Here is a 26,855-nt window from a genome sequence, read left to right on the forward strand (position 1 = left end):
TGGAGAGAGAAGACACCATTGGGTAGGTAAGTCATGAAAATATGGTCACGAGAGCTGGCCAATTGCAGTAAAGAGCTGCCCAGATGGAACTTGAGACGTGGCAGGTTATAAGGTGAGGTTATTGATGGGGAAGCAGATCCTAATAGCTTCCAGGACAGACCTCTGCCCAGCTCTAGTATATTAGAGGCTTATCATGAATATAAAAGTTCTGTGTCTTTTATTAGGAACTAAATAATCTAAGGGGGGGGGTAGGAACCTCTGATTGAGTTTAAATAATTAATAGAACAAGAATTGAAATTACAGATGGATGTACTGAGAATCAAACCTGGATCCTCTGGAAAAGTAGCCAGTGCTCTTAACCCCTGAACCAGGCCCTACTTTTATGAGTTTAAACATTCAAAACAAAATCAGAATGTGTCTCCAAATCTCAACCCATGGACTTTTCCTTGGTTATCACACAGTTGCCATCGAGTGAGTTCCATCTAAGGGGAAAGGAAGACAGAGGTCCCTCTAAAAGATTCCGCTTCCGGTGGAGCAGAAGCCAAGCTCAGGGACAGTGACCAACCCTGTCAGGAATGTGTGGGTTTTCCCTCAGCAGACCCACCCAGCCCACAGGCTCCAGGGCTGACCCCCAACCTTTCCTCCTCCTGAGCACCTCCTCCAGGGAGCCTAACCCGATTTCTGCCCTCGTGGAAATGTTTTAGCTACTGTGACTGGCATGGACATAATACATAACAACCGACACACTAGCTACGGCGACTAGGCAAAGGGCACACAGAGAACTCACAGGGCCATTCTCTCCTTTGTATAATACAAGAACAAACTTTCAAAGCAAGCTCATGTTTACTATCACTTAAGACATGTGGCTGGGGAACGGCTTAACAGTTAAGATTAATGGCTGCTTTTACACAGGACTTGGGTTCCATACTCAGTACCTACGTCATGGCTAACTCCGTTACAACCTGACGTAACACAGTTACATCTCCTGGTCTCTGGTGCACAAACATTCACACAGGCAGAAGAGCCAAACACAGAAAATAAAAATGTTAGTACTTTTTTAGAAGGTGCATTTACATTGTAGTATTAAATTGGATCCTTATATAATAAAGCCACCAATGCAGGGCCTTAACTAGAGGCTTATCTGTGGATCCCAATCTCCATACCAGTATCTATAAACACCCTCACTTACCCGTAAGACCTACAGATGTCAGTCATTTTCTCTTTGGTTGTAAAGTCTGCAGGAAGTTTAATAAGAAGAAGAATCAGCTGACTATAACCCCAAGAAAGCAAGTGTGAATGGGGCCTATAAAAATAACAAAAATACAGCCAATTAGACAGGAAATAAACCCTACAAAGTACCTTAGAATCATCTAATAGGTAGGACTACAGTTGAAGCATATTTCAATATGTCCAAATATTTCTCTCGTACTCTTAAAAAATTAAAAATAGCTACTTTTCTTAAAACTTGTTCATCTTGAAATGAAGCAAACAAGCAAACAAACAAACACACACCAGAAATAGGGACTGGGGGTGTAACTCAGTGTTAGGGTACCTGCCTAGTATGTAGATACTGAGCTTAATGGTAATAGCAATCAAAACCTGGAGTGTATCACTCACAGCCACTATGTGTCTTCCTAGGCTTTCTGCCAAGGAGTAAATCAAATAAAACAGACATTTGGCAGGAGGCAGTGCTTTCAAAAGTGCTTTCTTTAGAGGAAAATACAAGGACTGTCTCTGAGTTACATACTGGTGGGGTTTTTTGTTTTTGTTTTATTCATATTATATTTTTTTAAAATCCTACTGGTACATTTATAAACTAATTAGCATGTCTTTTGAAAGAAAACACAAACATACACACATTTTTCTTTAAGATAGGCTAACCCGGGGTTCACTGTGGGTCTGTAAAAGAGCTGCAGACAGGCTAGCTTAATTCTTTGAAGTTATGTGCACAACACGAGTGTGCATTTTCCTGAATGGAATCGTGGGATCCTTATAGGGTCTATAAGCTCCCAAATGTTTAGAACCGCTAGGATTTACAAGGATATGTGAGCTCATTGCTCCCGCTACGCGGTTAAGCTTTCCTACTGTTGTTCCCACAGTGAATGAACATGTCAGGCTTCTTGCTTACCTGGGGTGCCCTTCATCATCCACTGTACTTGTGCTTGGTGGAGCATCATGGGACACTGCCAAAAGCAGCCATTCAAGTCTTAAAGACTCTGGTTGTAGAAGGAACTCAAGGAAGGATGGCCTGAGAGCAAGTTGGAGAGAAAACAAAGTGTGGGGATGTAAAGAAAATGATAGCTCCGCTATTGAGAGTACCAGTCTGCTAAAGGAGTAACCACACTGTAAGACAATGAGGAAAAGCTAAAGGGGGGTAGGCGCCAGGAGGTCAGTGTGGCAAACAGAAAGGAAAAATTCCCAGTCTAATAATGAAATGGGAGTTTACTGCCATGGAGCAGAGAAATGATGGCCCTGCCTGGGAGAAGAGAAGCAGGAAGCGATCACTGAGGAGAGCTGGGCCACTACACTGAAAAGCACTCACTGGCCGGGGACAGGGACGGGGGTGGGGTGGGGGAGAGTCTGACACATGCTTATCTGCCTTAGCTGAAGCCCTGCTATGCCAAGAATGTATTTTCTTTTTGGAAATTATTCTATTTTATATATGTGTCACCTACCTATGTGCATTACATGTATGTACTACCCTCAGGTCCCTCAAGAGGGCCTCAGACCTCCTATAACTGGAGCTACAGACTGCTATAAGCTGTTATGTGACTGTTGGGAGTAGAGCCTGGGTCCTCTGCTAGAGCAGCAAGTGCTCTTAAGTGCTGAGCCACCTCGACAGCACAAGGGACTTAATTTTCCACAGAGAATCTGAGACCTTCTCGGAGAGGGGCGGTGAAGTGTGGTATGCGTGCATCTGTGGTATGTACGGTGGGAGAAAGGGGATTAAAACTCCCCAAATCGTCATCTTCTAGAGTAGCTGACAGTGAAAACGTGACAAGTGGTGACAGAGACCACACACGCCCTCTCACCACTGGTCTTCCGGCCTGGACTTCACCAGACTGTCTAGATAGGCCAAGAACTGAGCAGGATGATGACGGCAAAGCTGTGCGATGTCGGAGGGCGAAATGGACGGATAAAACTTGATGCAAGCTCGAAGGGCTGACTCCCCAAATCTATCATACAACCTGCACTTGAAAACAGAGCACATCAGTCTCCAACTTCAATGCCATAATATGGCTTGGTTATACTTAGGACTCATTAGAAATAAAACCAAATATTCTAATAAGAAGATGCGCAATATGCAAATGAGTCAAACACTAGATACGAAGCCATAAAAACACTGCAGATGTTTTAGTTCCCATAAACAACATACAGGACAACCTACCGGGTGGCAAATGCAATCAACAAGGGACTATCAGAAGGGACGGAGCCATCCAGTAACTGTAACCCCGTGGGCAGGTCTCCTTCTTCCAGCTCCGTGTAGGCAGGATTAGATCTTGCCATTTCTGAAAGGTAAAGCATAGCCTTTCCCGTCACCTCGCTGCAAATACCCATGGACACATTCTTTCAACAGCCTTTATCACGGCCTGCTGTCACCCCCCAGCACAAGACCCCAAGACTGGCTAAGCACTGGAGGAAACAAAAACAAAACCTACCAGGATATAAGCTCATGTTTTAAAGATTGTAAGTTAAACTGGGAGATAAAACTCCGTGGAATTTTTATTTTTGTGTATGTGTGTGCTGGTGTACCCAGAGGCCAGGAGACAGCACGGGATCCCCTGGAGCTGGAGTGGTAGCCATCTGATGTGGGTGCTGTGAGCCAGGCTCAGGTCCTCTGCAAGAGCAGCAAGTGCCAGCTCCTAACCTCTAAGTCTCCTTGTCAGACTCACATAAAGCAAATTGTCAGAGGACAAAAGCACAAATAGTGGAAATGGAAGTGACTATTATGCTTTGAAAAAGTAAGTTTATAGGACTCTGTGTGTACTGTGTTTGTATATACCATGTATGTGTGTACTGTGTGTGTGTGTTCCATGTATGTGTGTACTGTGTGTGTACCATGTATGTGTGCACTGTGTGTGTGTTCCATGTATGTGTGCACTGTGTGTGTGTGTACCATGTATGTGTGTGCTTATGAGTCACATATCTCTATTACTGAAGGCAATCTGTTCAGGTTTTACAGAACCTGTATCCCATATCATCTTTTAGATTTAAATTCAGTAAAATTGGATTTAGCTCAGTGGTAGAGCGCTTGCCTAGCAAGCGCAAGGCCCTGGGTTCGGTCCTCAGCTCTGGGAAAAAAAAAAAAAAAAAAAAAAAAAAAGACAAAATAAATTCAGTAAAATTGATTTAAAAATAGTTGACCTTTAAAACATAAAACCAAAACAAACACCAGCCATGGAGCAAATCTTCATCCTAAGGAGGAAGAACTGCCTTTTGGGAGCATTCAGGAACCATTCACAGCCAACCTCAGTGAATAAAGGGAGTGGCAAGCTAGTTAGAAAAACAAAAACTTGCCGGGCAGCGGTGGCGCATGCCTTTAATCCCAGCATTTGGGAGGCAGAGGCAGGCGGATTTCTGAGTTCGAGGCCAGCCTGGTCTACAGAGTGAGTTCCAGGAAAGCCAGGGCTGCACAGAGAAACCCTGTTTCGAAAAATCCAAAAAACAAAACAAAACAAACAAACAAACAAAAAACAACTTTTCTGGTTTCAAAAAAGGCCAGAAATGGTGGAGCACGCCTTTAATCCCAGCACTTGGGAGACAGAGGCAGGTGGATCTCATGAATTTGAGGCCACAGCCAGGGCTCTGTACAAAGACTCTATCTCAAAACAAACAAACAAACTAAACAAACAATGAAAGCAAAAATGGTATGACTCGGGACCTAAGTAAAATGTGGTTGTTGGTTTTTTATGGTAGTTTTCAATGGTCCTGAAGAGACAGGCCAAAGAACAGTGTCAGAACAGTCAGCTGCCTCTGATGTGGGGGGGAAGAGCTCCCACTGCTGGCAGGAATGCAAACTGCTACAGTTGCTGTGACACTGGAGTTTAGATCTGCCATATGAGCCAGGTATCCATCCCAGGAATCCCAAGTCAACACACCAAAGGTACCCCGCTCAGCCAAGTTAGCTGCAATGTTCACAATAGCTAAGAAACCGAACATGCCTGTCCGTCCATCAGAGGGTGAATGGTTAAAAACAATGTGGTACATAAAGAATATGGAATTTATGTGGTCATAAAGGAAAATGAAATCATGACTTGTGTGGGAAAATGGATGGAACTGGGAATCATGTTAAGCAAAATAAGTCAGACTCAGAAAGACTCAGAAATGCCGCATGTTTTCTATTGCGCAGCTGTAGAGAAAGTAATAGAACAGAAGAGGAGAACTGGAGGGAAAAAGGCATCCGCTGAAAAGAGGAAAAAGAAGGCCAGGGGCGAATGAGGAAAAGTATGTAACACATACGAAGATGCCATGATGAAACCCCTTACTTTCTATGTTAATGTAAAAAGTAACTTCATTTATGATTAGTGTGTATTTTCATGTATCAGAGGCATACACACATACATACAAATACGTATTTTTTTAAAAGAGTTGAGTAGAAAACAGAAGAGAGTCTGGCCAGACAGAGAGTTCTAGCCAAATCTTTTGTCAAGTGCCCACATTATAAAATACCTCTACATTTGGCAATGCCACCTGATAGTTACCTTTTAGTCCTTCGACAAAAGTGTCCCAAACGCAAGGGCTGTCGTAAGTGAGCTTGATACTCTCCTTTGCTCTTTTCAAGTCCAGAAGAAAAAAGTACTTCTTTAGGAAACGACAAGCCAGGATTTCTGGAGAGAGCTGCTGTGAAGCCCGGTCCACATGCCCACCTACGCTTTCCATTGCTGAAGTCAACACATTCAGTTCCAAGCACAACGTTGTCAATTCCGCCAGGTCCCTCTGAAGGCTGTTTGTGATGGCGTATGGAGAGCATACTCGAAAACGGTCAGCCGAGGGCTCACTGAGGTTGCTTACAGGGTCACAGGTTATCTGACCTCCAGCTTCTTCAGTGACTAAAGAGACCCTTCTTCCTTCTCCACTCTCTTCATCTAATACTCTCTTTTCTGTCTCACCGAGGAGGTGTGCACCCAAGTTTGATTTCACGGTTGGACTGCTGGTATTGGAAATGCCGGGGAAGTCTTTCATGGCAAATGTTTTCTCTAACTGTGAAAGCCACTCAAGTAAAACCATTCTTAGCACCTTGGGCTCAAACAGAACCAGAGGGTCCAATAACTTGGTCCTATATAAAAGAGATGAATGTAAAGTTGTTTCATTTGTTTTTTTTTTTTTTAAACAATTTAAACAAACTTAACTGATTAAAGCATACTCATATAGAATAAATGTTGCTTTTGAGCATTTTAAATGACAATTTTCCTGCAAGCCTACAAGGCAGACAACACTGACCCTGGAGCACGTTACTAATTTTGGAACATCCATTGCAAATGAGGCTACCTCTGACCTAGACAGTCAAGACCAGTGCAGATGCAGTGCAAAGGCCACCCCCACGCACTGTAGACCTTCCACACTCACATTGCTTCTGCTGTCGCTGCTGTGAGTTCTTGAAGCCTGTCTTCTTTAGGAGGTTGATGAATTTCTTTCTCCCTAGAAAAGCATGAAAAAGAAAGAATCCTACTCACAGGCAATAGGGGCAACCAAAGCTTTCTTATTTTGTCTTTTTTTTTGTTTGTTCAAAGCTTTCTTAAGACCAAGACTTCTAGTACTTACTAAATGGCAAGTATGTTTCATGTTGCATTGCCTTAAAGAGTCTCCCTGTCACTCCCCATCAACCCGTATCTTCATTAAATATTCTGTTCTAATTCATCAAGCAATAGCACATCCTAGAGCTGACAGGCCAGACAGCATTAAAGATGTGAAGCTACAGCTAGTCAGAAGGCTAGGACACAACCTGATCTTAGTCACCTCCTCTTAATCTAGCACTCCTTTGTCATTCCAGAAATGTGTCAAGATGACAGAGAAGGCGGAAGGTGAATGAGGTCTGAGACTGAAGTTCTGTCTCAACAGTAATTAATTCTTTGTAAACTGTGGAATTTGCAGATTCTGCGCTACGCAACAGTCTTCGATGAGCAGCGTCACACATACAGGGTCTCCCACAGTACTGTCTATGGCTTCTGCACACTGCCAGTTGCCCTAGCATTCTAGACTCAGACACAAGCTTACTCAGTGTCCTCCTCCAGAGGGCAGGTGACTGCACTCACTTCCTCTTCATGTGCTCGGTCAGCATCCTTGGATTCAAAAGGCTCTTTCAGCTCGGGGCTTCCGTGAAGGGTGCCAATCTTCTCAGTAGTTTTACGCACAAAGCTAGAAACACTGGAAGTCAAATACCAAAAATCTAACATGAAATTATATCAACACTGTCAGAGTTGATATATAACACTAGTTATATATCATAGTTGCTCTAACACTTGTTTCTGATGTTTCTGTTTGCATTAGTACTATTAAGCCAGCTTGAACTTAATAAAAAGACAGACTCTGCTCATAACAATTTCTCTAATCAACCACATTTCACATGAGTCTCATATAAACTTACGATAAAGTGATTCACTGTGTTTATAGAACTGCCCTGAAGCTGAGTGGTAGTGGCACATGCCTTTAATTCCAGCCTTTAGTCAGGAGGCAGATCTCTGTGAGTTTGGGACAATGCTGACCTTGGTCTACAGAGCAAGGTTCAGGACAGCCAAAGGTACACATAGAAATCCTGTCTCAAAAACAAAAACACAACAACAACAACAACAAGCCCCTGTCCTGAGATTAGTGAGTCACTGCTGAGGGGCAGGTCTCTAATCCAGTTGTTCCTGCAATGTCATGCCTCCTTCAACTCAAGCAAGGTAAACATGTGACCATATGCCACTTTCTAGTCAGAGAAGAACAAGGATCACCTCATGGGACTTAGCTCCCAACTTTTCACAACAGATACAGAAGGACAGACAAGAAGAATGTGCACTCAGCAGGACTCGAGCAAGTAGCCGAGCAGAAGACACATCTTCTCATTCATTCTCAGGGCCAAGACTGGAAACATTTTCAAAAATTTCCAATTTCTCCCAGATGATGGTATGTACTTTTAACCCCAGCATTCGAGAAGCAGAGGCAGGTGGATCTCTGCTTGAGGCCGGCCCATTCTACATACGGAGTTGCATGTCGGCTAGAGCTATGTAATGAGGATATGCCTCAAGAAGGGAAAAAAAAAATCCTCCAATTCTGACCCATTGAGTGAGAAAGGATCAAGGACTTAAAGGGCCAGCAAGACACCTCAGCAAGTAAAGGTACTTAATATTCTTTTAGAGAACCTGGGTTCACTTCTAGCACTCACGTGAAGGCTCACAAGCACCTCTAACTCCAGTTCCAGAGGACCCAGCATGGCTTTGCTCCCACAGGCACCCACATACACATAGTACACATAAAACTCACACAAAAATCTTCACATACACAGAAAAAGCAAATGGGCCGCAAAGCGGCTGCACTGGTAAAGGCACTGCCGCCCAGCCTGACAAGACGAGTGACATCCCTGGAATCCACACAGCAGAGAACTGATGAGACACGGTGGTCTTCTTCCTCTACGTGGACACACTACAGCATACACCAGAGATGAGACCAAAGTATTTCATCTTTGCTGTGTCTGGGGTGGAAGTGGGGGCTCATCTACAACAACCTAAATACTCAGCTATGCAAATGAAGAGGAACACTCAATTCCCCAAGGTTAAAAGGAGAAATTAGTAGTTTATAGTAACTGGTGACTAGAGAAGTAACTTAAGAGGCCTTCTTTTTATCATTTAAAATGTCTTCCTTCTCAACACGTCATTTGACAAGTAAAGCCAAGTGAGAAATGGGGTTAAAGGGCAAGATGGTTCACCTACCTGTCTTTAACAGCCTGAAGAGACACGAGGGGAGATGGAGAACGAAATGGCAGTGCAATGCTGAAGGGCAGAAAAGCTTCACTCTTATCTACCTCAGACATCACTGGACTGTGGGAAGCACTCTCTGATAAACAGAAGAAGGGAAAAACAAACATCTAATCACATGGAAGACTTCTAAAAAGCTAAACAAATTCAGAAATGAATAAACCAAAGGAAATGAAGGATTCAATACCAAAATCATAACCGACCCAGATACAAATGAGCACAGAACACAGGTTTATGGGATGCATGGATGGTCCACATGAAACACGGAGCCAGGTACCTTCATCCAACTACTAACCCTGAATCCCCATAAGCCACAAAGGTAGTTTAGAGTTTCTACTAATCTCTTCTCAACAGTTCAGTCACAGGAATGCTGGAGCATTGAAAAGGGAAGGCAATGGCTCCCAAACCTGGAGCCATCTTTCATTCCTGGTGGAAAATAATGTGGTTAGTGAGGGTAAAAAGCGTCATTATTTTGGCTAATAATCTGTCTTAACCTGTCCAGCATTTTTGATGCATGACCCAAATTAGGCCCTTTACAAATGTTAGTCCAAACAAGAGGTTAAAGACAACCTATGTGCCGGGTGTGGTGGCGCACGCCTTTAATCCCAGCACTCGAGAGGCAGAGGTAGGCGGATTTCTGAGTTCGAGGCCAGCCTGGTCTACAAAGTGAGCTCCAGGACAGCCAGAGCTATACAGAGAAACCCTGTCTTGAAAAACAAAAAACAAACAAAAAAAAAGACAACCTATGTGTCACCATCTTCTAGTGACCAGCAGGTCTACAGGCAGCTAGTCTCTAACATGCCAAACTTTACTCAGACCTGACAGAAACTCTGTATAACATTATCTTGTCAATTCCCAGAGAGCAACTGCTCCTTGTCAGTGACCAACAAGAGACACACCCATCACCTTCATTCCTATTGGCACCACAGCCCTGCTCTGGCTGCTCCTCTTCCTGGTGTGAGGCAAATTCTTTAAGCCTTTCATCTTCTGAGAAGGTCTGGCTGTGAAGGGAACAAGAATCTTCGTCGGACTGACTGCCTCTTCTACTACTGATGATACGATAAATACCAGAGTCCAAGATGCTAAAACTTTCCTAAAAATGAAAAGAATTCCCCTCAAAATCAAAGTTCTCCCATGTAATACAACACAGCTTTTCCCAAATAACACCAGTGCTAGAGTCTAAGGTCAGCGGCAGCAACAGCTACAGCTCCCCAGCACACACCAGGGAAAGAAGAGCTTGAGTGCTTTGCGTGGGGATGTCACATAAGCTAATGCCACCATGCTACCCACCACACTGCTCAGCCTGTCCTGTCTTTGGAAAGCAGGCAGTGAGGAAGGCCGTAGGAATGAGATAGTCCTGAGACCCTCAGGTGACATAAAACATCTGAAATCACAAATTGAAAACAACCTCACCTAGACAGGAAACTATGAAGAACATTTGGGACCGGCAAGCAGTAAACAGTGGCGTGAACAAATGCAGCTTCAAGACACACCTGCTTTTCCTTCACTGTGCATCATGGAAGAAAACTCCCCTGCTACATGCTGGATTCTGAACGTGTTCTATATTGATGCTCAATCTAAGGTGCTACTGGGAGGTGGGAAGCCTTTAAAGTGGAGCTCAGCAGAAAATTGGACAATACCAACCAAGCATGCATTAAACTTTCTCAAACTACATGCCAAAATAACTCTTCCCTTCTTACAAACTATTTAGCTCATTGTAGTCGGTCAAAGTAACAAAAAAATCTGACATCTCTGTGCCACTATCGCCCCAAAAAGTACATGGAAAGCAAGAAAGACCCTTGGACTTACATTTCCCTGTAAGATCCAAAACACTTTTAAAAGTTACTAAGCTAGCAAATGACTCAGTGGGTGAAGCACCTGATGCCAAGTAAGATCACCTGAGTTCACCCCTCAGAAGCTACACAGAAGGAGGAGAGAACTGACGACTGGAAGCTGTCCCCCATCTCCCTACAACACACGCCTACTAAATAATTAAGTGAGAGAGACAAGCACTTACATGCGATGAGATGGAGCTTCTTCTGCTGCTGCACGCCGACTCCAAAGGCTCGAACCTTAAGATCAAGTCGTCCAGCTGAGAAATTAGTTCACTGCAGGCTGTAAGGTCCAGCTGAGACTTCAAATGCTCCAACTTATCTGCAGTCAATGTTTTTCTTGCCTAATAAAAGGATAAGAAAACCCCAACAAAACAGTTTACTGTTTTACTGCATCTATAGCCAAAGAGCCAAAGGGCTAAAAGCACACCCACAAAAAGAAGCCTTCCCAGGTGTTTTGAGAAGGCTGAGTAAGCTAGCAAGACTTAGTCAGAATATATTCTATATTAAGAGTTAAGAGTTAATATATGTGCAATCAGCCCTCTTAAAACAAGCTCTAGGGCTGGTGAGATGGCTCAGTGGGTAAGAGCACCCGACTGCTCTTCCAAAGGTCAGGAGTTCAAATCCCAGCAACCACATGGTGGTTCACAACCATCCGTAACGAGATCTGACGCCCACTTCTGGAGTGTCTGAGGACAGCTACAGTGTACTTACATATAATGAATAAATAAATCTTTAAAAACAAAAAACAAGCTCTACAGTTTAACTATATTTATAAGTTAATCTGATTTTTGTTTTGTTTTGTTTGTTAAGACCAAATTTCTTTGTCTAGCTCTGGATGTCTTGGAGCTCACTTTGTTGACCAGGTTAGCCTCAAACTCATGTAGATCCACCTACCTTTGCCTCTCAAGTGCTAGGTCTAAAGGAGTGTCTTACCATGCCCTGCTCTGATACTTTCTTTTGTTTTGTTTTGTTTTTTGTTTTTTTCAAGACAGGGTTTCTCTGTAGAGCCCTGGCTGTCCTGGAACTCACTCTGTAGACCAGGCTAGAATCGAACTCAAAAATCCACCTGTCTCTGCCTCCCAAGTGCTGGAATTAAAGGCATATGGCACCACAGCTCGGCTGATACTTTCTTAAAATCAAAACCACACCATCTTTATTACCCTTCACCAACCTTAGATATATCTGCCATGCTTTTTTGGAGACTTTACCTCTACATGCGTAAGACATATAGAAAGGTTAATAATGACAAGTAATTTTAAAACAATCCTGAAAGCTTGGATGGTGTGACCAACCCATAATTAACATTCACAAGTAAACTCTAACTCACTCTGCTGGTAATAATAGAATTTTGGAAGAGACAGCATGTGCGAGCAGCCAGGTCCCACAGGCCTCTCCTTAACAGGCGTTCTACACAGCGCTCCACAGACAACAGGGAAAGATGTGAGATTTTTCCATTAAAGTGTAAACAGAACAATTCATTCTTGTAGACAGCTACATCCTGAATATCTAAAAACAACAAAGGTTAAAAAAAAAAAAAGCTCACAAGGGTTAACAGACAGGATATTAATCAAACACCATTTACTGTTTTTGTAAGGCCCCCGCTGGGGATGCGGCTTGTAAAAGGGCACTTATACAATGTACCAAGTCCCACATTAGATTCCCAGCAGTGAACTGGGAAATGCTACCATTTTGACACGGGCTATAATCATACTTATAAAGTGAATAAGATTTGGCTCACTGAAATTTCACCTTTTTATACTTGTACTTCAATAAAGAAATCATGTTTAGATACTTTTCTAAAATTACAAAACAAAAACCCACAGCTCTCTGATCTAAAAATCTAACGTGTAATACACTATTTCCCATGAAAAGGAATTGCGAGTGAGAAAGTAGGAACTATGCTTTGAGCTAGAGAACATTCCAGAGAGTTACAACCTGGTGTTCACATGAACAGGTTTTAACAAGTATTTAAAAGAGTGAAGTTACATATCTTTTAAAATATAGTGAGTAAAATTAATCATACATGAAGAGGTATCTGTCTTGACTAAACACCTTGAAAGAATTTAACAAACTAGGTTGCAAGGGGCATCCTCAACTGGGGAAGATAAACCTACAAGAAAACGCTGTGGATCAATGATGACCCCCTCCTTTCTCAGAAGACCCCAAAGCCAACGTCAAGGAACTGTCTTAGCAGCGGTGGCAAACTTTCCCGTGCGTCTGGTTTTAACCAAGAGCGCAAGGACTGATTTTCTCTGTGTTAGTCACACACAATTATTCCCTGCATTTTCAACTTCTCTCATTATAAAAGAATCACCATACAATTAATTTTCACACATAATTATGAGACTAAGTTACCTTAGAAAGAAAAATATAATTACCCTTGACTTCACTCCAAAGAAGAACTTGAACATTCTGAGGAATGAAAATATAAATTCCCTTTTCTGTCCAAGTCAGCACACAGTGTTCACTGGAAAAGAAAGTAAAAGAAGTCAAATAACCAAACCAAACCAAACCAACAACAACCAAACCCTCAGGTTTCCTATAGTATAGTACTTTATGATTCCCTGGGCTCAATCTCTCACTGACTATTAAAGTAAAAGAAAATACAGCAATGACCCAGCTGAACAAACCTTACCATCTCCTTTTTAAGCCCAATAAAAACACAGCATCAAATGGTGCTAAATGGGAAGATTTAGACACACACACACACACACACACACACACACACACACACACTCACTCACGTAGTTTCTAGAGGAAGAAAAGGCTGGTATCTGGAAAAAGAAATACCCATAAGAGGGACTTACATGACACTTACTCAGCTTCTCTCAGCTTCTCAGATATAACACACAGACACTCATTTAAACAGAGCAGCAGGAGTCCCCATCAGGAAAGGCAGTATTCTCAGTGTGTGTAGATGACAAAGGCTGAGAACAACTAGGCAGCCATGCCAGGAGGACTGTGAAGGCTCAGCCCTATTACCTAAGAGCCCCATCAAGGTGCAGGTATGCTTTGTCAGAGAAGGTAAATAACAAGCCAGGGCCTTCAGCATGAGGGCAGAAGCCTCACACTAGACTGCGGAGTGCCGCTCCACTGCTGGAGCTTCCCTCCAAACTCACAGAGCCTTCTCCCTCCTTTATCCCCAGAAGCTCCCTCCCTGTTTCCTGGAATCCTGACCACTCCGCTTTACTGAATTCTCAAAAAGCAATGGACTCCCTAACTACACAACCCACAGTCCTTGACCATTCCCCATTGCCTTGGCCCCAGGCAAAAACTGATCCTTTCTCATGGTCCTTTCTTCCCTACACAGCCCCAGTCCTCCACTGGCCTCTCTGTTCCTCTCATCTTTCTCTTCTAAATATGAATGTATCTCATGTCTGTCACTCACTGTGTCACAGCTGCAGGTTTTACAGTGCACACACATCTTCCTTTCTCCTGGTCAGAGCAGGAAATCTCCTGCTGTAGGCACTCACAAAGAATCTGAAGATCCACTTCCCTCCGAAGCCCAGACAGCCTAGCAGCTCGCCCTGCACATGGCTATTTCTTACCCATCCTACTCACGGCTTTACCATGCACCGCACTGGGGTTTTGTTTTGTTTTTTCCAGAAACAAACACACTCAGAGCTTCCTTTATGTATACCTAACAGTACTAAAACTGGTTCAGTGGCTAGGAAAGCAACAGTGATAGCCACAGTGTTTGAGTGCGTGTGTAAATACTAAACATTCTGCCAATGCCAAAGTCAAGAGCTCTATCCCTAATGGAAAGCAACCAACGGGACAGAGATGAAGGGACTGATAAAAGTCCTAATTCAAAATCACTAAAATTAGAAAGATACCTTTAAGATCCAGACAACCACGGGGTAAAGATAAATATGATCATACGTTTGGTATTCAACTTTCAAAATTTATTATTTTAATTACATTTTTTGTTTGTTTTTGGTTTTGCTTTTGTTTTTTTGGGACAAAGTTTCTCTGTGTAGCTCTAGCTGTCTTGGAACTGAGAGATCTGCTAGCCTCTGTTTCCTGAATGCTGGAATTAAAGGCATGTGCCACCACCCCAGGCTAAAAATTCTATTTTTCTTTCTTTTGTCCACTTGTACAGAAATGCATACGCCATGAACATTTGTGGAAGTCAGAAGACAGCGTGCAAGAATCTGTTCTCTCCTTTGACCATGTGGATCCTAAGGACCAAACTCAGGTATTCATGCTTGGCAGCAGGTACCTTTACGCACTGAGCCATTTCAGACTCCCAATTTATAAAATGCCTTAGAAATAATGACCCATGGACTGAGAGATGACTCAGTAGTTAAGAATACTGGCTGCTCTTCCAGAAGACCCAGGTTTAATTCCCAGTTCATGGCAGTTTACAGCTGTCTGTAACTCCAGTTCCAGGGGATCTGACACCCTCAACACAGACATGCATCAGACAAACCACCAATGTACATAACATAAAAATAAATTTTAAAAATAGTAAAAGAAAAATTAAAGAAAGGATGGAAGGAAGGAAGAGAAAAATAACCCAGAGGCTGGAAAGATGGCTCAGTGGATCAGAGTGTTCTGTTCTTCCCAGGACCCATGCCTGGCAGCTGACCACTGCTGCCACCACTATCAATGGGAGCTCCAACACATTACCTTCTGACCTCATCCAGGACCTACGACATACAGGGTGTGTGTGTATGTGTGTGCACACCTAAGTAAAATGAATATTAAACACATAGTAGCCGGGCGGTGGTGGTACATGCCTTTAATCCCAGCACTTGGGAGGCAGAGGCTGGCGGATTTCTGAGTTTGAGGTCAGCCTGGTCTACACAGTGAGTTCCAGGACAGCCAGGGCTACACAGAGAAACCCTGTCTCGAAAACAAAACAAAACAAAACAAAACAAAACAAAACAAAAGACATAGTAGCCTGGATTCACTGAAGCAGATAAGGAGACTTAAGAGCCCATGCTTATACTTCATACACTCTTCATGCTGTCATTCCTTCGCTGATAATAAACTAGGACACCAAAGCTGAAAGAATCAGTTCAGAAGTCAAAGAAAAAATATAAATAAAAAAAAAAATCAAATAAGCTGGGCCTGACAGCACATGCCTCTGACCACAGCACCTAAGAGAGGAAGGCAATCTTCAACAGTAACATGGACAGAGTCAGAGAAAAGAAAGGAACCCCAGATACATCGTGACATGAGTATGTATTATTTTAACCTGTGGGGAAATTAAGTTAACATCTCTACTATATTTAGAAGGTAGGTACCCCTTGAAAGAGCCCAGTCGGTGTCCACACTGCCGCGTACCTATAAAAACCACTGTCACTCTCTGAGTTTTCAGTCAGCTATATTAAGTAGCAGAAGAGATACTAATAAATAATTTCTCACTGTAAAGTGGAGCTTGAGCTCATATCCATGTATCCAAGCAGGACACGCAGCTGACACCAGGAGTGGCACTCTGTGCTGCTCAGTACCTGACTCTGCACTAGTGTCATGAGGTGAGCTAACCCCTAAGTGAGAATGAGCTGAGCCAGCCTGGAGCAGAGCTTTCATGCAAGTTACTTGTTGGAGGACCTAAAAGGCAGAGAGCTGAAGTTCCCCTGAGCCTCCAAGAACAGGCTCCACAAGTGCTTATGTCCTGCAGGCCAGCACTGGCACACTAGATCACTACAGCACCCCACCACGGAGGAGTGCGTGAGAATGAGGTCCTTTACCAGTGAGCATTGACAGCCAGAAAGCTCCCTGACAATTACAAACTCTCCTACTGGCTTGGAAAGAGATCGCTTCATTTCTCTTATGCACTGAATACTATATTAACACAGTCACCTCCAAACATCCCAAAGATAACGTAACATAAAATCAACCTTAAAAAGCTGGTAATGAGGCCAGAGGTACAGCTCAGTGCTAAAAGGCACCACCAGCTCTTCCAGAGGACCTCGGTTCGATCCCCAGTGCCTACATGCTGGCTCACAAATGTCTGTAGCTCCAGCTCCAGGAGACCTCATGCCCTCTGGCACCAGTCATGCAGATGGTGTACAGTTAGCCTGAGCAACATAGCAAGAGTCTGTCTTGGAGTTCAGCTCAGTGGTAGGCTGCTTACCTAGCATGCAACAACAACAAATCTTAACCTGACCCCTTGAGTTTAACTTAGGGGTTGAGAAATAACTTAGCTACACACAGCCCTATATTCAAACTCTAGTATCATTTTTTAAAATTGTAAAATAAGCCAGGTGGTGGTAGTGCACTAATCCTAGCACTCGGGGGGCAAAGGCAGGTGGATCTCTGAGTTTGAGTCCAGTTTGGTCTACAAAGAGAGTTCCAGAACAGTCAGGGCTACACAGAAGAGATCTTGTCTTACAAAACAAACAAACAAACAAACAAACAAACACACAACAAAAATTGAAAACTAAATATAAATCCAAGTGGCTTCTGAATAAAGAAAAAGGGGCAAAGGAGAAACTTACCTAAGATGCAAGAGTTTGGGGAATGCCAAAGACTGGGAGGATCCAACTGTGTGATCATACTGAGGCTCTGATCTAGAAGGTAAACACACCAGCTAACGATGTAATCACAACTTAAAAGCATTGACAAATTCACACACCTAAATCACATCTCCCCTTCTCAAGCCACTCTAATCACAAGAAAGACAGTTGCTTAAGGACTCTCCTGGTTTCTCTGAATCTCTTAATAAAGATTCTATCTCACTCTTAGAAGGTAGAATCAAATCTTGACCAGCCCACAACACCACCAATTTTAAGGCAGTGTCTCCAGGAAGTCCCATGTAGCGGCTACCTTGCAGTGATCACAGGGAGGGGTGGCATTGACAGGAGCTTCTTGAACTGGTGTGTACTGAGCACTTCCCCGTCAAAGTTCACTTCCCACATCCGGGAGCCTGGGCGGGCGCAGTAGATCACAGGCTGCTGGCCCCCAGCACACCGCCCGGGGAAGAAACAAGCCCCATATTCTCCATGTCTTTCCTTATTTCCGATTTTCCAAAACTTTTCCCTAATTTCCAGAAACAAAGACAAAGGTGGTTTACCTACAAAAAAAAGAAATGTCAAAGCACTCACATTCAACATGGCCATATAACCCTACCCACAATGCCCTTTTCCTCTTTCTGCTCTGCCAGTACTACACTAGAAAACAATGGCACGGATGGTTACCCTGTAACCACTCTGAAACAGGAAGCCAAGCTCTTCACATCATTACTGTTTACTATCCACACAACGAGGAAGGCCTGTTTCAGATCCGAAAGGCATTACTGCTAACACCACTCTGTTCACATAGGAACCCTACTGACTGCTTTCCAAGACACGGTAAAACACAATTCTTTAAACACTCCATGCAAGCAGTTACTTTCCAACTGTGTCCAGGGCCCTGCCCCACTTCAAACATCCACTGAACTCCTTTTCTTAAAATCCAGGTTCTTTTGAAATTCTGTGTCTTGGGACATTCTGTACCGTTAGCAGGATAGATGTGAGAGCTGAGCTCATGGGACACAGAGGGGATAACAGCCAGCTTGCGCCTTCCTAAAAACTCCTCTTACTTACTGTTTCCATTACCTGTCTGTTTGAATTTTGGTTTTGTGTGCTTGAAACAGGGTTTCCCTCTGCAGCCCTGGCCAACCTAGAACTCATTATGTAGCCAGGCTGGACGTGAACTCTCAGCAGTGCTCGTGCCTCAGCCTCCCATATGCTCAGACTACTTCCTTTTTACAATTGTTCTTAGTTGGCAAACAAAATAGTGGGTTTATCTCTGACATTTGACACATGAATGTCACGGACTTTACTGGCAATCCCCCCATCAGCCCTTTACTGCCAACATCACCCTTTCGCCTCCCCAGTCCTCTTCTCTCCTCTCCTAGCAGAGCCCTTCCTCGTCTCTTGGACATCTACCCTCTGATCAGGTCAACTGATACACATGCAGTTAAACAAATGCACACACGTGCTTGTTATACACACATCTCTCTATAATTCCAGAATCTCCATGACAGACAACATACAATGTTTGTTCCTTCCCTCCCCTCGAACATTCCCCTTGTTTCAGGTCGTTTGTGTAGACAGGCATGTTTGTATATGTATTTTTATTCACATGTAGATTCTACATATGGAAAAAAATGTGTCTCCAGATAAATCCTTCATGATGTGGCTGCATCATTCTTCCTTTGAGAAATGCTCAACTATCCATGTCTTATACTCTGTTTTCACAGAAAGTACCACATTACACATGGCAACTGTGTCTATGTAAATGGTAGATTGTGGGTTTTCAGGACACAGGGGTCTTTTCCCTCCTTTGTAATTGTATTTCTACTATATAGTGTTTGGCCCATGGGAAGCACTCAGTTTAGTTTTGTTTCAGACAGGGTCTCACTAAGCAGTCCAGGCTAGCTTCAAACTCTGCCCACTAGTCCCCACCTTTGTCCTCAAGAGCTGGGATTATAGGCAAGCTCCCGCTCACTCAGTTCATGAATTCGGTCTCTTCTTCTTGGAGAACGACCTAATATGCTCTCTTGCAGGAGTCTGCTAAGACCCTCGGTGAGTCAATATATATCTTCCACTTATTTCCTTTGTAAACAAACTGTTTTACTGTAATAATATGATGTAAGAATGCTCTGAAATAGCTGGGCATGGTGACAGACACCTTTGCTCCCAGCACTTGGGAGGTAGAGGCAGGCAGATCTCTGTGAGTTCAAATCCAGCCTGGTCCACAAAGCCAGTCCAGGACAGCCAGAAATGGTTACACTGAAAAAAAAAACAAAACCTGTTGGGGGCTGGGGGTGGGGAGAAGGAGCTTTGAAATATACAAAGCACTATAAGACGTTCTAAGTTTAATTATTAGGCTGCTTACTAGATTGTCAATGAGAAGTTTGACTCTGGATCCTCCTATCTCCATTATTTCCAGTACTCGAATTACAGTATGTACCAACAAGCCCAGCTCAGGAATCCCAGTTTTTAGAGAACGCTATTTGTTGGGTAGAATGTAGGTTAGAACTAAACAAAAAAATTGTGTGAACTTTTTAAGTTATTATGCTATCCATGATCCCCCAAACTGAACTGCAGCTAATGGAAGGGGGCAATCTTACATGCTATTTCCGTAGCAAGTTCTACATTACTGCAATTCAACTCTAGCTGTACCCCAGGAAATGCACACTTATGGCCTTGTTTATTGTAGAATTCTCACATTTTTTGAGCAAGCTTGAGGTTTTGCATAACAACTTTTTAAAGAAGGGATAATCTAAGAAATAGGGTGTCTAGCAAACCAATTAGAGCCAGCATGAAAACAACAGCCACTGAATACTGCCGAGTACGGAGAGTGGCTGAAGAACTTTGTCAGAGACGGATAATACTCATTTAAGCTGTGTCCTGATCTGCTCTGGGATTGCACAAGCACCTCTGGCACATTCCTTTGCCAGTCACTGTACCTGCGCCCCCACCCTTCAGACTTTAGTGAGATTTTGTCAGCTTTGCAAAGGCTACAGTGATTCCTTACCCAATTTTTTCCATTAGTAGAATGCCATTAGGTAGACAACAAATTTTAAAAAGAGCAACAGCAGAAATCAAGGCAGCCTTTCTGCCCGCACACATGGAAGCAGGCGCTCGGCACTCTCCTGGCGCTTAGGTGACGCTGCTGGGTAGGGGTCACTGATTGCCTGTGTTAGTCACCCACCAGACTACCTCTGTCTCCTCTTCTCTGACATCATCTTACATTTAGACGGCCCCTTATTAACATCTACAAAATTATTCAAAGGGTTTTGGCTCAGTGACAAGTAGAACTTAGACCCAAAAAGCCTGGAAGTCTACACAGCTAATGTCGTGGTCAGCTAATGAATACCTCTCGGTGTCACACAAGAAGGATCGAGTCAGTGAAGACACAAGTAATCTTCCATCCAAGTAATCCAACTGGACGACACACGAGTCCACTGTTAGTACTGTCTGCACAGGAAACATCACAAAGGCAGCAGCTGCCTGAAAGGGATGTGAGAAGGAAATATATTTACAACACACACCATCTCGTCTGCTTGACCTGTTGAAATAAGCCAAAATACACCAGGAGTGGAAGCACACACGTGTACTCTCAGTACTCGGGAAACTGAGCCAGAGGACTCCTATGAAAGCAAGGTCTGCTGTGATAAATCAAGAAAAAAATTTAAAAGTTCAGAAAACTTTAAAAAAAAAAAAAGGGGGGGCTGGTGAGATGGCTCAGTGGGTAAGAGCATCCGACTGCTCTTCCGAAGGTCCAGAGTTCAAATCCCAGCAACCACATGGTGGCTCACAACCATCTGTAACGAGATTTGACTCCCTCTTCTGGAGTGTCTGAAGACAGCTACAATGTACTTCCATATAATAAATAAATAAATCTTAAAAAAAAAAAAAAAAGTCAGGCATGGTGGTGCACACCTTCAATACCAGCGCCTGGGATGCAGAGGCAGGCTGATCCTCTGTTTGAAGCCAGCCAGGTCTACACAGAAAGTTCCAGGAAAGTCAGGGCTATGTAAAAAGATCCTGTCAATAAAGAAACAAGAAACTGGAGAGATGGCTCAGTAGTTAGAGCATTTGTTGTTCTTGTTCCAAGAACCCACCTAGTTCTTCACAACTGTCTATAACTCTAATTTCAAAATGTGTAAAACAAAGAAATACATTTAATAAAATACTCATACATGTACAAATAAATAAATGTAAAAACGTGAAATAAGCCATGTAATTTGTATACAAGGATATAAAAGTTTCCATCACTTAAAATTTGTGAGACTGGATATGGCGGCACACACCTTTAATTCCAGTACTCAGAAGACAGAGGCAGGAGGATCTCTATGAGCTCAAGGCCAGCCTGGTCTATGCAGCAAGTTCCAGGATAGCCAGGACTGATAGAGAGACCCTGTCTCAAAAAAAAACCAAAATAAATAAATAAAAATCTGTGAAATAATTTGATACCTAACTACAAAAATTTCTCAAAGTTCTGTTTGTGAACATAGAATGAAAAAAATATATATTAGCATATAACGTATTCAGGAGAATTTTTCACCTACTGACAATATTTCTCCTTTTGAGTAGTATCAATTCTACTTTTCTTTTTGATTTTTCAAGACAGGGTTTGTCTGTGTAGCCCTGGCTGTCCTAGAAGTCACTGTGTAGACCAGGCTGACCTCCATCTCAGATATTAGCCTGTCTCTGCCTCCCCTGTGCTGGGATTAAAAGCGTGCACCACCATGTTCCGCTTACTTGTACTTTGAATCAAACTTGTATCAGAAATCAAATAATAACTTTGGTGAGTCATTATGAATGAACCAGAATATTCTGGTATGTCCATTCGAGTAACTTGGACAACACAAGTTATGTTTCTTCTCCCAGGACTCTACACTGAAGCAAGTCAATAACAGATAAATTCTCCAAGGCTTCTAGAAAATACAGCAAATAAAAGTATATCCTTCATTCAAAGCTCCACAAGTTAGCACCTTACATCACAGGCCACACAAGGAGCTGGAGTGTTTCCTTACTTTTGCTTGTTTCAAAGTGTTGAGTTTGATGGCAGATACTTTGCCCACATGGTCACCGACAAAGACTCTCAGAACAGCCGTGTCCCAACAGAGGGCAGTAACTTTTCGGCCTTTGTGTTCTGAGGACACATGAATTCGTTCTGGCTTCCCACGACGCTCTTGATTTAATTCCCAAACAACTACAAGACCTTGACTGTAGACAAGTTACAAGCAACAAAAAGTTACCACAAAAAACAAAAACAAAAAACAAAACTCAACTGCAAAATATTAGCCATATTAAATACAATATAAACTCCTGTTCTTAGGGGAAGGAGTTACAAGTCAAAGTATTCACTTCCTTGTTTTGGTCATCAAACCAATAAAATAGGAGAACTTAAGAGTTCAAATGTTTTGCACATCCTCTGCTCCCACTCTCTCTCAGCAAGATTAGAGATAGCACAGGCTTAAGCATGAAGATTGAGAAAAGAAGCAGGCCCTGAGAGAACCGTGAGACACATCCAGACGTGTACCAGCTCCTCAGGGAGAGGTGACGACTCTTCCATTTCTCTCTTAAGACCTTTTAGATGTTGTTGCCTCAAATCAGCATTTTCCACAAACACCAGGGTGACCAACGACCCCTCCCAGGTGACTTGGGCACTGAGCAGACTTGGATCCCCAGGATGTGACTTTCAGAACTGACACCAGGACAGTGCTGGGTGAGATGAGATGGTTGGTCATCCTGACAAGCACACATGTCAGCTTTAAGGGTTTCTTACCTGGTAGCTACAGCAACATAATCATCATCATGAGAGCAGCAGGCAATCTGAGAGATTGCCCCTTCCTAGAACATCAGACAAGAATAGTTCGTTTTCATTCTTCTTTTACTCTAAATAATTGATTACATTGGGGGGGAGTGGGTGAATGTCCTTGGTCTTACCCGGTGAGAGAGAAACAGCCTTTGCTTCCAGCCATCTTTCTGAATGAGATTGAGTCCTCCTCCTGTGCTGCCTAACGCCAACCATTTCCGAGACACAGCTATGCTGGTACACTAAGAGCATGAGGAGACAATCGTGAGATCTGCTATGCACTGGGGATGCACCTCGGTTACAGGACACCTACCTGGCATGCACGAGAACCTAGGCTGCATTCCCAACACTTAAAAATAACCTAGCCACTTGAACTAAGTATTGCAGGTCTGTGCTCACTTCCTTCCTTCTCTCCCCTGCCCGGGACACAATGTAACAGCACTCCTTTATAATCCTAGAATACTGAAATATGCCAGACAAAGAACATTTCCCTTTTAAACTTTTAGCTGAATCTCCAAAACCTGAATAGGCTCAATTGTATAAATGTGTAATTTTTCTTTGTTAAAACCAGTTATTAAACAGTTCATATTTTCATAACTTGACCAGGTTATTCCAGTGCTAGTTACAGTGGAGGAAACCAGGGACAAAACAGCTACTTCAATCATTTGCTCACTTACAAGTGTTTACTAAGGGCATGTCTGTATTCCAGCCAGAGGTATTAAATTGGGTGCTAAGGGCTGAGCCATGTCCTAACAAGAAACAGGTTCAATATCCTGTAACACCTATCTACTATACCTGGGAGGAGCATGAAACACATTCCAAGAATGATTCTGTATTTTGAGGAAACTGAGGTCTTGTTTCTTGGTTTTCTCACAAGCATTCAAAATTCTCACACAGCTCTACTACCGATGAAGTGACTGTTGTGTCTGACAGTAAGCTGTGCTGTGTCTTGCAGCTGAAAATACTTCTGATATTGACCTTCACCACTGTTGACTGCACTAGCCTAGCTATTATTTCCCTTTTCTCAGAGGACAGAAACCTGCATTGAGACATCAGGCTTAGGCCTGCAATCCCAGCACTGAGGAGGGTGAGGCAGGCATGCCACCAAGAGAGTCGGGACAGCCTAGGCTGCACAGTTTCCAATGAGTCTGGGAAATAGGGTGAGACAAAGGAAGGAAGGAAGGAAGGAAGGAAGGAAGGAAGGAAGGAAGGAGAAGACAAAAGGAGGGAAGGAAGGAGGGGAAAAGAATGAAAAAGATAAAATAAGAAAAGAGAGAAAGGTGGGTGATTAGAAGCAGCAGCAAAGGTTTAGAAATGAAATGATGCTGAGTGGTGGTAGTGCACACTTTTAACCCCAGCACTTGGGAGGCACTGGCAGGTGGATCTCTCGAGGTCGAGGCCAGCCTGGTCTACAGAGCAAGTACAGTACAGTCAGGACTAACAGAAAAACCCTGTCTCCAAAAAACAAAGATAGATAAATAAATAAATAAATAAATAAAATCACTTGTGACTGAGATTGATTAAGACTTTATTCTTCACTGTGACATCCCTGTGTTTAGTCAAGAATCTGAGGTTTTGTCTTATTCCCTATACTGGGTTGTATCAAAATACTCCGCGCAAAGTAACTGCAGTAGTTCATGTCACTCCAAAACATAATGTGGTATCCTCATGTATACTATCAATGCCAATAAAGTATGTTCCCTTTTGAGAGGAGACAGCAAGATCACCAAGAAGGGGGAATAAGTAATAAGTAAACAGTATCATATTCTAGAATTGACAAAGAATTCAGATGATAGCTCAAAAAATAAACAATGAGCTATTTAAGGCACAACAGGCAGGAGCCCCAAGAGCCCACAAAACAAGGAACTAATGCAGGGGCAAGAATGGCAGAGCACATGAAACAGGGATATGAAAACAAAAGTAACGGCTACACGAGACTGTTTCAAAATGGAAGCTCACCCTCAGACGACTGGAGTCCAGCCTCAGGGCTGTGAGTAACGGATCCAAGGACTCAAACTCTGCAAGAACATGGCTGTAGGCTTCTGGTATCACTGGCACAAAAGTCATTTAGCCAGAAAGATGACGGTTGTTCTGTAAGAGACACAGAATTTCTCTCTGCAAAACAAAAACCAAAAAAACTACAAAAATACAATTTTAAATTATAACATATATTAATGTTACAATTAGTTATATTAATTATGCAGCATATATTAACATTCAACAGAAAAAGAGGCAACCACCTCTGGAAGTTGGGGTGAGAGGCAAACCTAGGTACCAATTATATGCAAAGGTTCATTCACACCAAGTCATTCACTGACTCTCAGAGTCCCTCCATAGTCCTATCCCACTGTGCTATAGAACAATATAAGTAAGAAAAATAGACAGAGTAAGACTTACAAGGGAAACTGGCCAAGCTCCTCAGAGGTAAAGTAGTAATCGCACTGTGTTTCTTTGTATCATAAACCACCTGTCTATACCTTTAAGTAAGAGGCAACATCTGTAAAGACCTCAAATGGCCGGGCAGGCGGTAGTGGCACACTCCTTTAATCCCAGCCCTTGGAAGGCAGAGGCAGGCGGATTTCTGAGTTCAAGGCCAGCCTGGTCTACAGAGTGAGTTCCAGGAAAACCAGGGCTACACAGAGAAACCCTGTCTCAAAAAAACAAAAAACAAAACAAAACAAAAAGACCTCAAATGATAGAGCCCCTCATCACACCCTAGTTGTCTGCCAACAGTTGTACAACGCTCCACAGGAATAAGCCTCTGGATCCTTCTCTCTAGTCTAGCTGGAGCATATGATGCCGGAACAGCAAATGCAACTACTGAGACGTGAGCACAGAGAGCTGGACCTCAAAGATAAGGGCTTTGGGGCTGGCCAGATGGCCCAGACTTGCTTATTGTCAAGTCTGAGATGACCTAAATTTAATCCCTAGATCACACCTGGTGGGAGAATTAACTCACAGAAGTTCTCTGAATTACTTACACACTTATACACACACACACACACACACACACACACACACACACACACACCTACCTTCTGTGGCACTCACACTCATTATTCATATACACACCCTATATTTTAATTAATTAGTTAATTAATTAATTAAGAATAAAGCTTTAACAAAAGAAACCAGGGAGGAATGAGTAAGCTAACAATATAAAGCAGGAAGTAAGTAAGTGCCAGATGAACCATTTTATCTGTTCAACTGCTCTCAAGTACACTTTTTTGGGGAGAGAAGGAGGCCAAATGTCACCAATTTCCATGAAAAAAATAAAAAGAAGTTGGTGATCTTGCTGGTCTTTGACAGATTCATAGATGCTCAATTCATCTTTCATATGAGCAAAAACTATATGGTTGCCTTCCAATCAGTCTTGGCAGTGCACATAACAAACAAGAAAGCACTTGGTGAAAAAAAAAAAAAAAAAAAGAAAGCACTTGGTGACTGGTCCAGCATTCTCCACGGACATGATGCTAGGACCTGCAGGCTTTACAATGAGGTTCCCATCATCCTCATGAGATTTTACTCCACAGATAGACTTGTCACAGTGTCATGATGGTATATGATGTCACCACTCAAAGCACGTGAGTCCTGGTTTAATTCTATGAAAGCAGGAAACCTTATAATCAAATCGCTCCAGTGACCAGAATGCAAGTTTTCTGCTGTTTTTTGAAATTTACCTGGAAACAGCTTGAAAGAAATGGACCCAAAAGGGGCTTGCCCTCAGTGGCTATGGCAAAGAACTCAGTGCAGTTGACCGTAGCTGATGCCAAGCAACTTCAAAACCTTCTACTCATTCATT

The 26,855-nt window shown here is 42.9% G+C and overlaps 1 protein-coding gene across 11 annotated transcripts in view; it reads right to left on the reverse strand.

The window, feature by feature from the left end:
• Nucleotides 1-26,855, reverse strand: part of Hps5 (HPS5, biogenesis of lysosomal organelles complex 2 subunit 2) — a 35,600-nt gene that overhangs the window by 5,439 nt on the left and 3,306 nt on the right. For 2 of the 11 annotated variants that reach the window (XM_006540904.3, NM_001005247.2), the window contains exons 2-20: nucleotides 25,013-25,168; nucleotides 23,185-23,295; nucleotides 23,024-23,088; nucleotides 22,269-22,461; nucleotides 20,606-20,739; nucleotides 17,567-17,779; nucleotides 17,239-17,310; nucleotides 13,168-13,256; nucleotides 12,117-12,295; nucleotides 10,972-11,130; nucleotides 9,861-10,047; nucleotides 8,910-9,033; nucleotides 7,216-7,365; nucleotides 6,568-6,639; nucleotides 5,703-6,277; nucleotides 3,389-3,509; nucleotides 3,033-3,188; nucleotides 2,129-2,248; nucleotides 1,190-1,303 (exon numbers count right to left, since the gene is read on the reverse strand). In XM_006540904.3, the coding sequence (XP_006540967.1) occupies nucleotides 1,190-1,303; nucleotides 2,129-2,248; nucleotides 3,033-3,188; nucleotides 3,389-3,509; nucleotides 5,703-6,277; nucleotides 6,568-6,639; nucleotides 7,216-7,365; nucleotides 8,910-9,033; nucleotides 9,861-10,047; nucleotides 10,972-11,130; nucleotides 12,117-12,295; nucleotides 13,168-13,256; nucleotides 17,239-17,310; nucleotides 17,567-17,779; nucleotides 20,606-20,739; nucleotides 22,269-22,461; nucleotides 23,024-23,088; nucleotides 23,185-23,295; nucleotides 25,013-25,120 (2,942 nt within the window). In that variant the 5' untranslated portion in view covers nucleotides 25,121-25,168. Of the gene's footprint in view, nucleotides 1-1,189; nucleotides 1,304-2,128; nucleotides 2,249-3,032; nucleotides 3,194-3,388; nucleotides 3,510-5,702; nucleotides 6,278-6,567; nucleotides 6,640-7,215; nucleotides 7,366-8,909; nucleotides 9,034-9,249; nucleotides 9,381-9,860; nucleotides 10,048-10,971; nucleotides 11,131-12,116; nucleotides 12,296-13,167; nucleotides 13,257-17,238; nucleotides 17,311-17,566; nucleotides 17,814-20,605; nucleotides 20,740-22,268; nucleotides 22,462-23,023; nucleotides 23,089-23,184; nucleotides 23,296-25,012; nucleotides 25,169-26,855 lie in introns of all 11 variants that reach the window. The other 9 variants (XM_006540905.4, NM_001005248.2, XM_030242592.1 and 6 more) reach the window with 8 other exon arrangements.

Source organism: Mus musculus, chromosome 7 (assembly GCF_000001635.26).
Source record: "Mus musculus strain C57BL/6J chromosome 7, GRCm38.p6 C57BL/6J".
NCBI classification, from domain to species: Eukaryota; Metazoa; Chordata; class Mammalia; order Rodentia; family Muridae; genus Mus; species Mus musculus.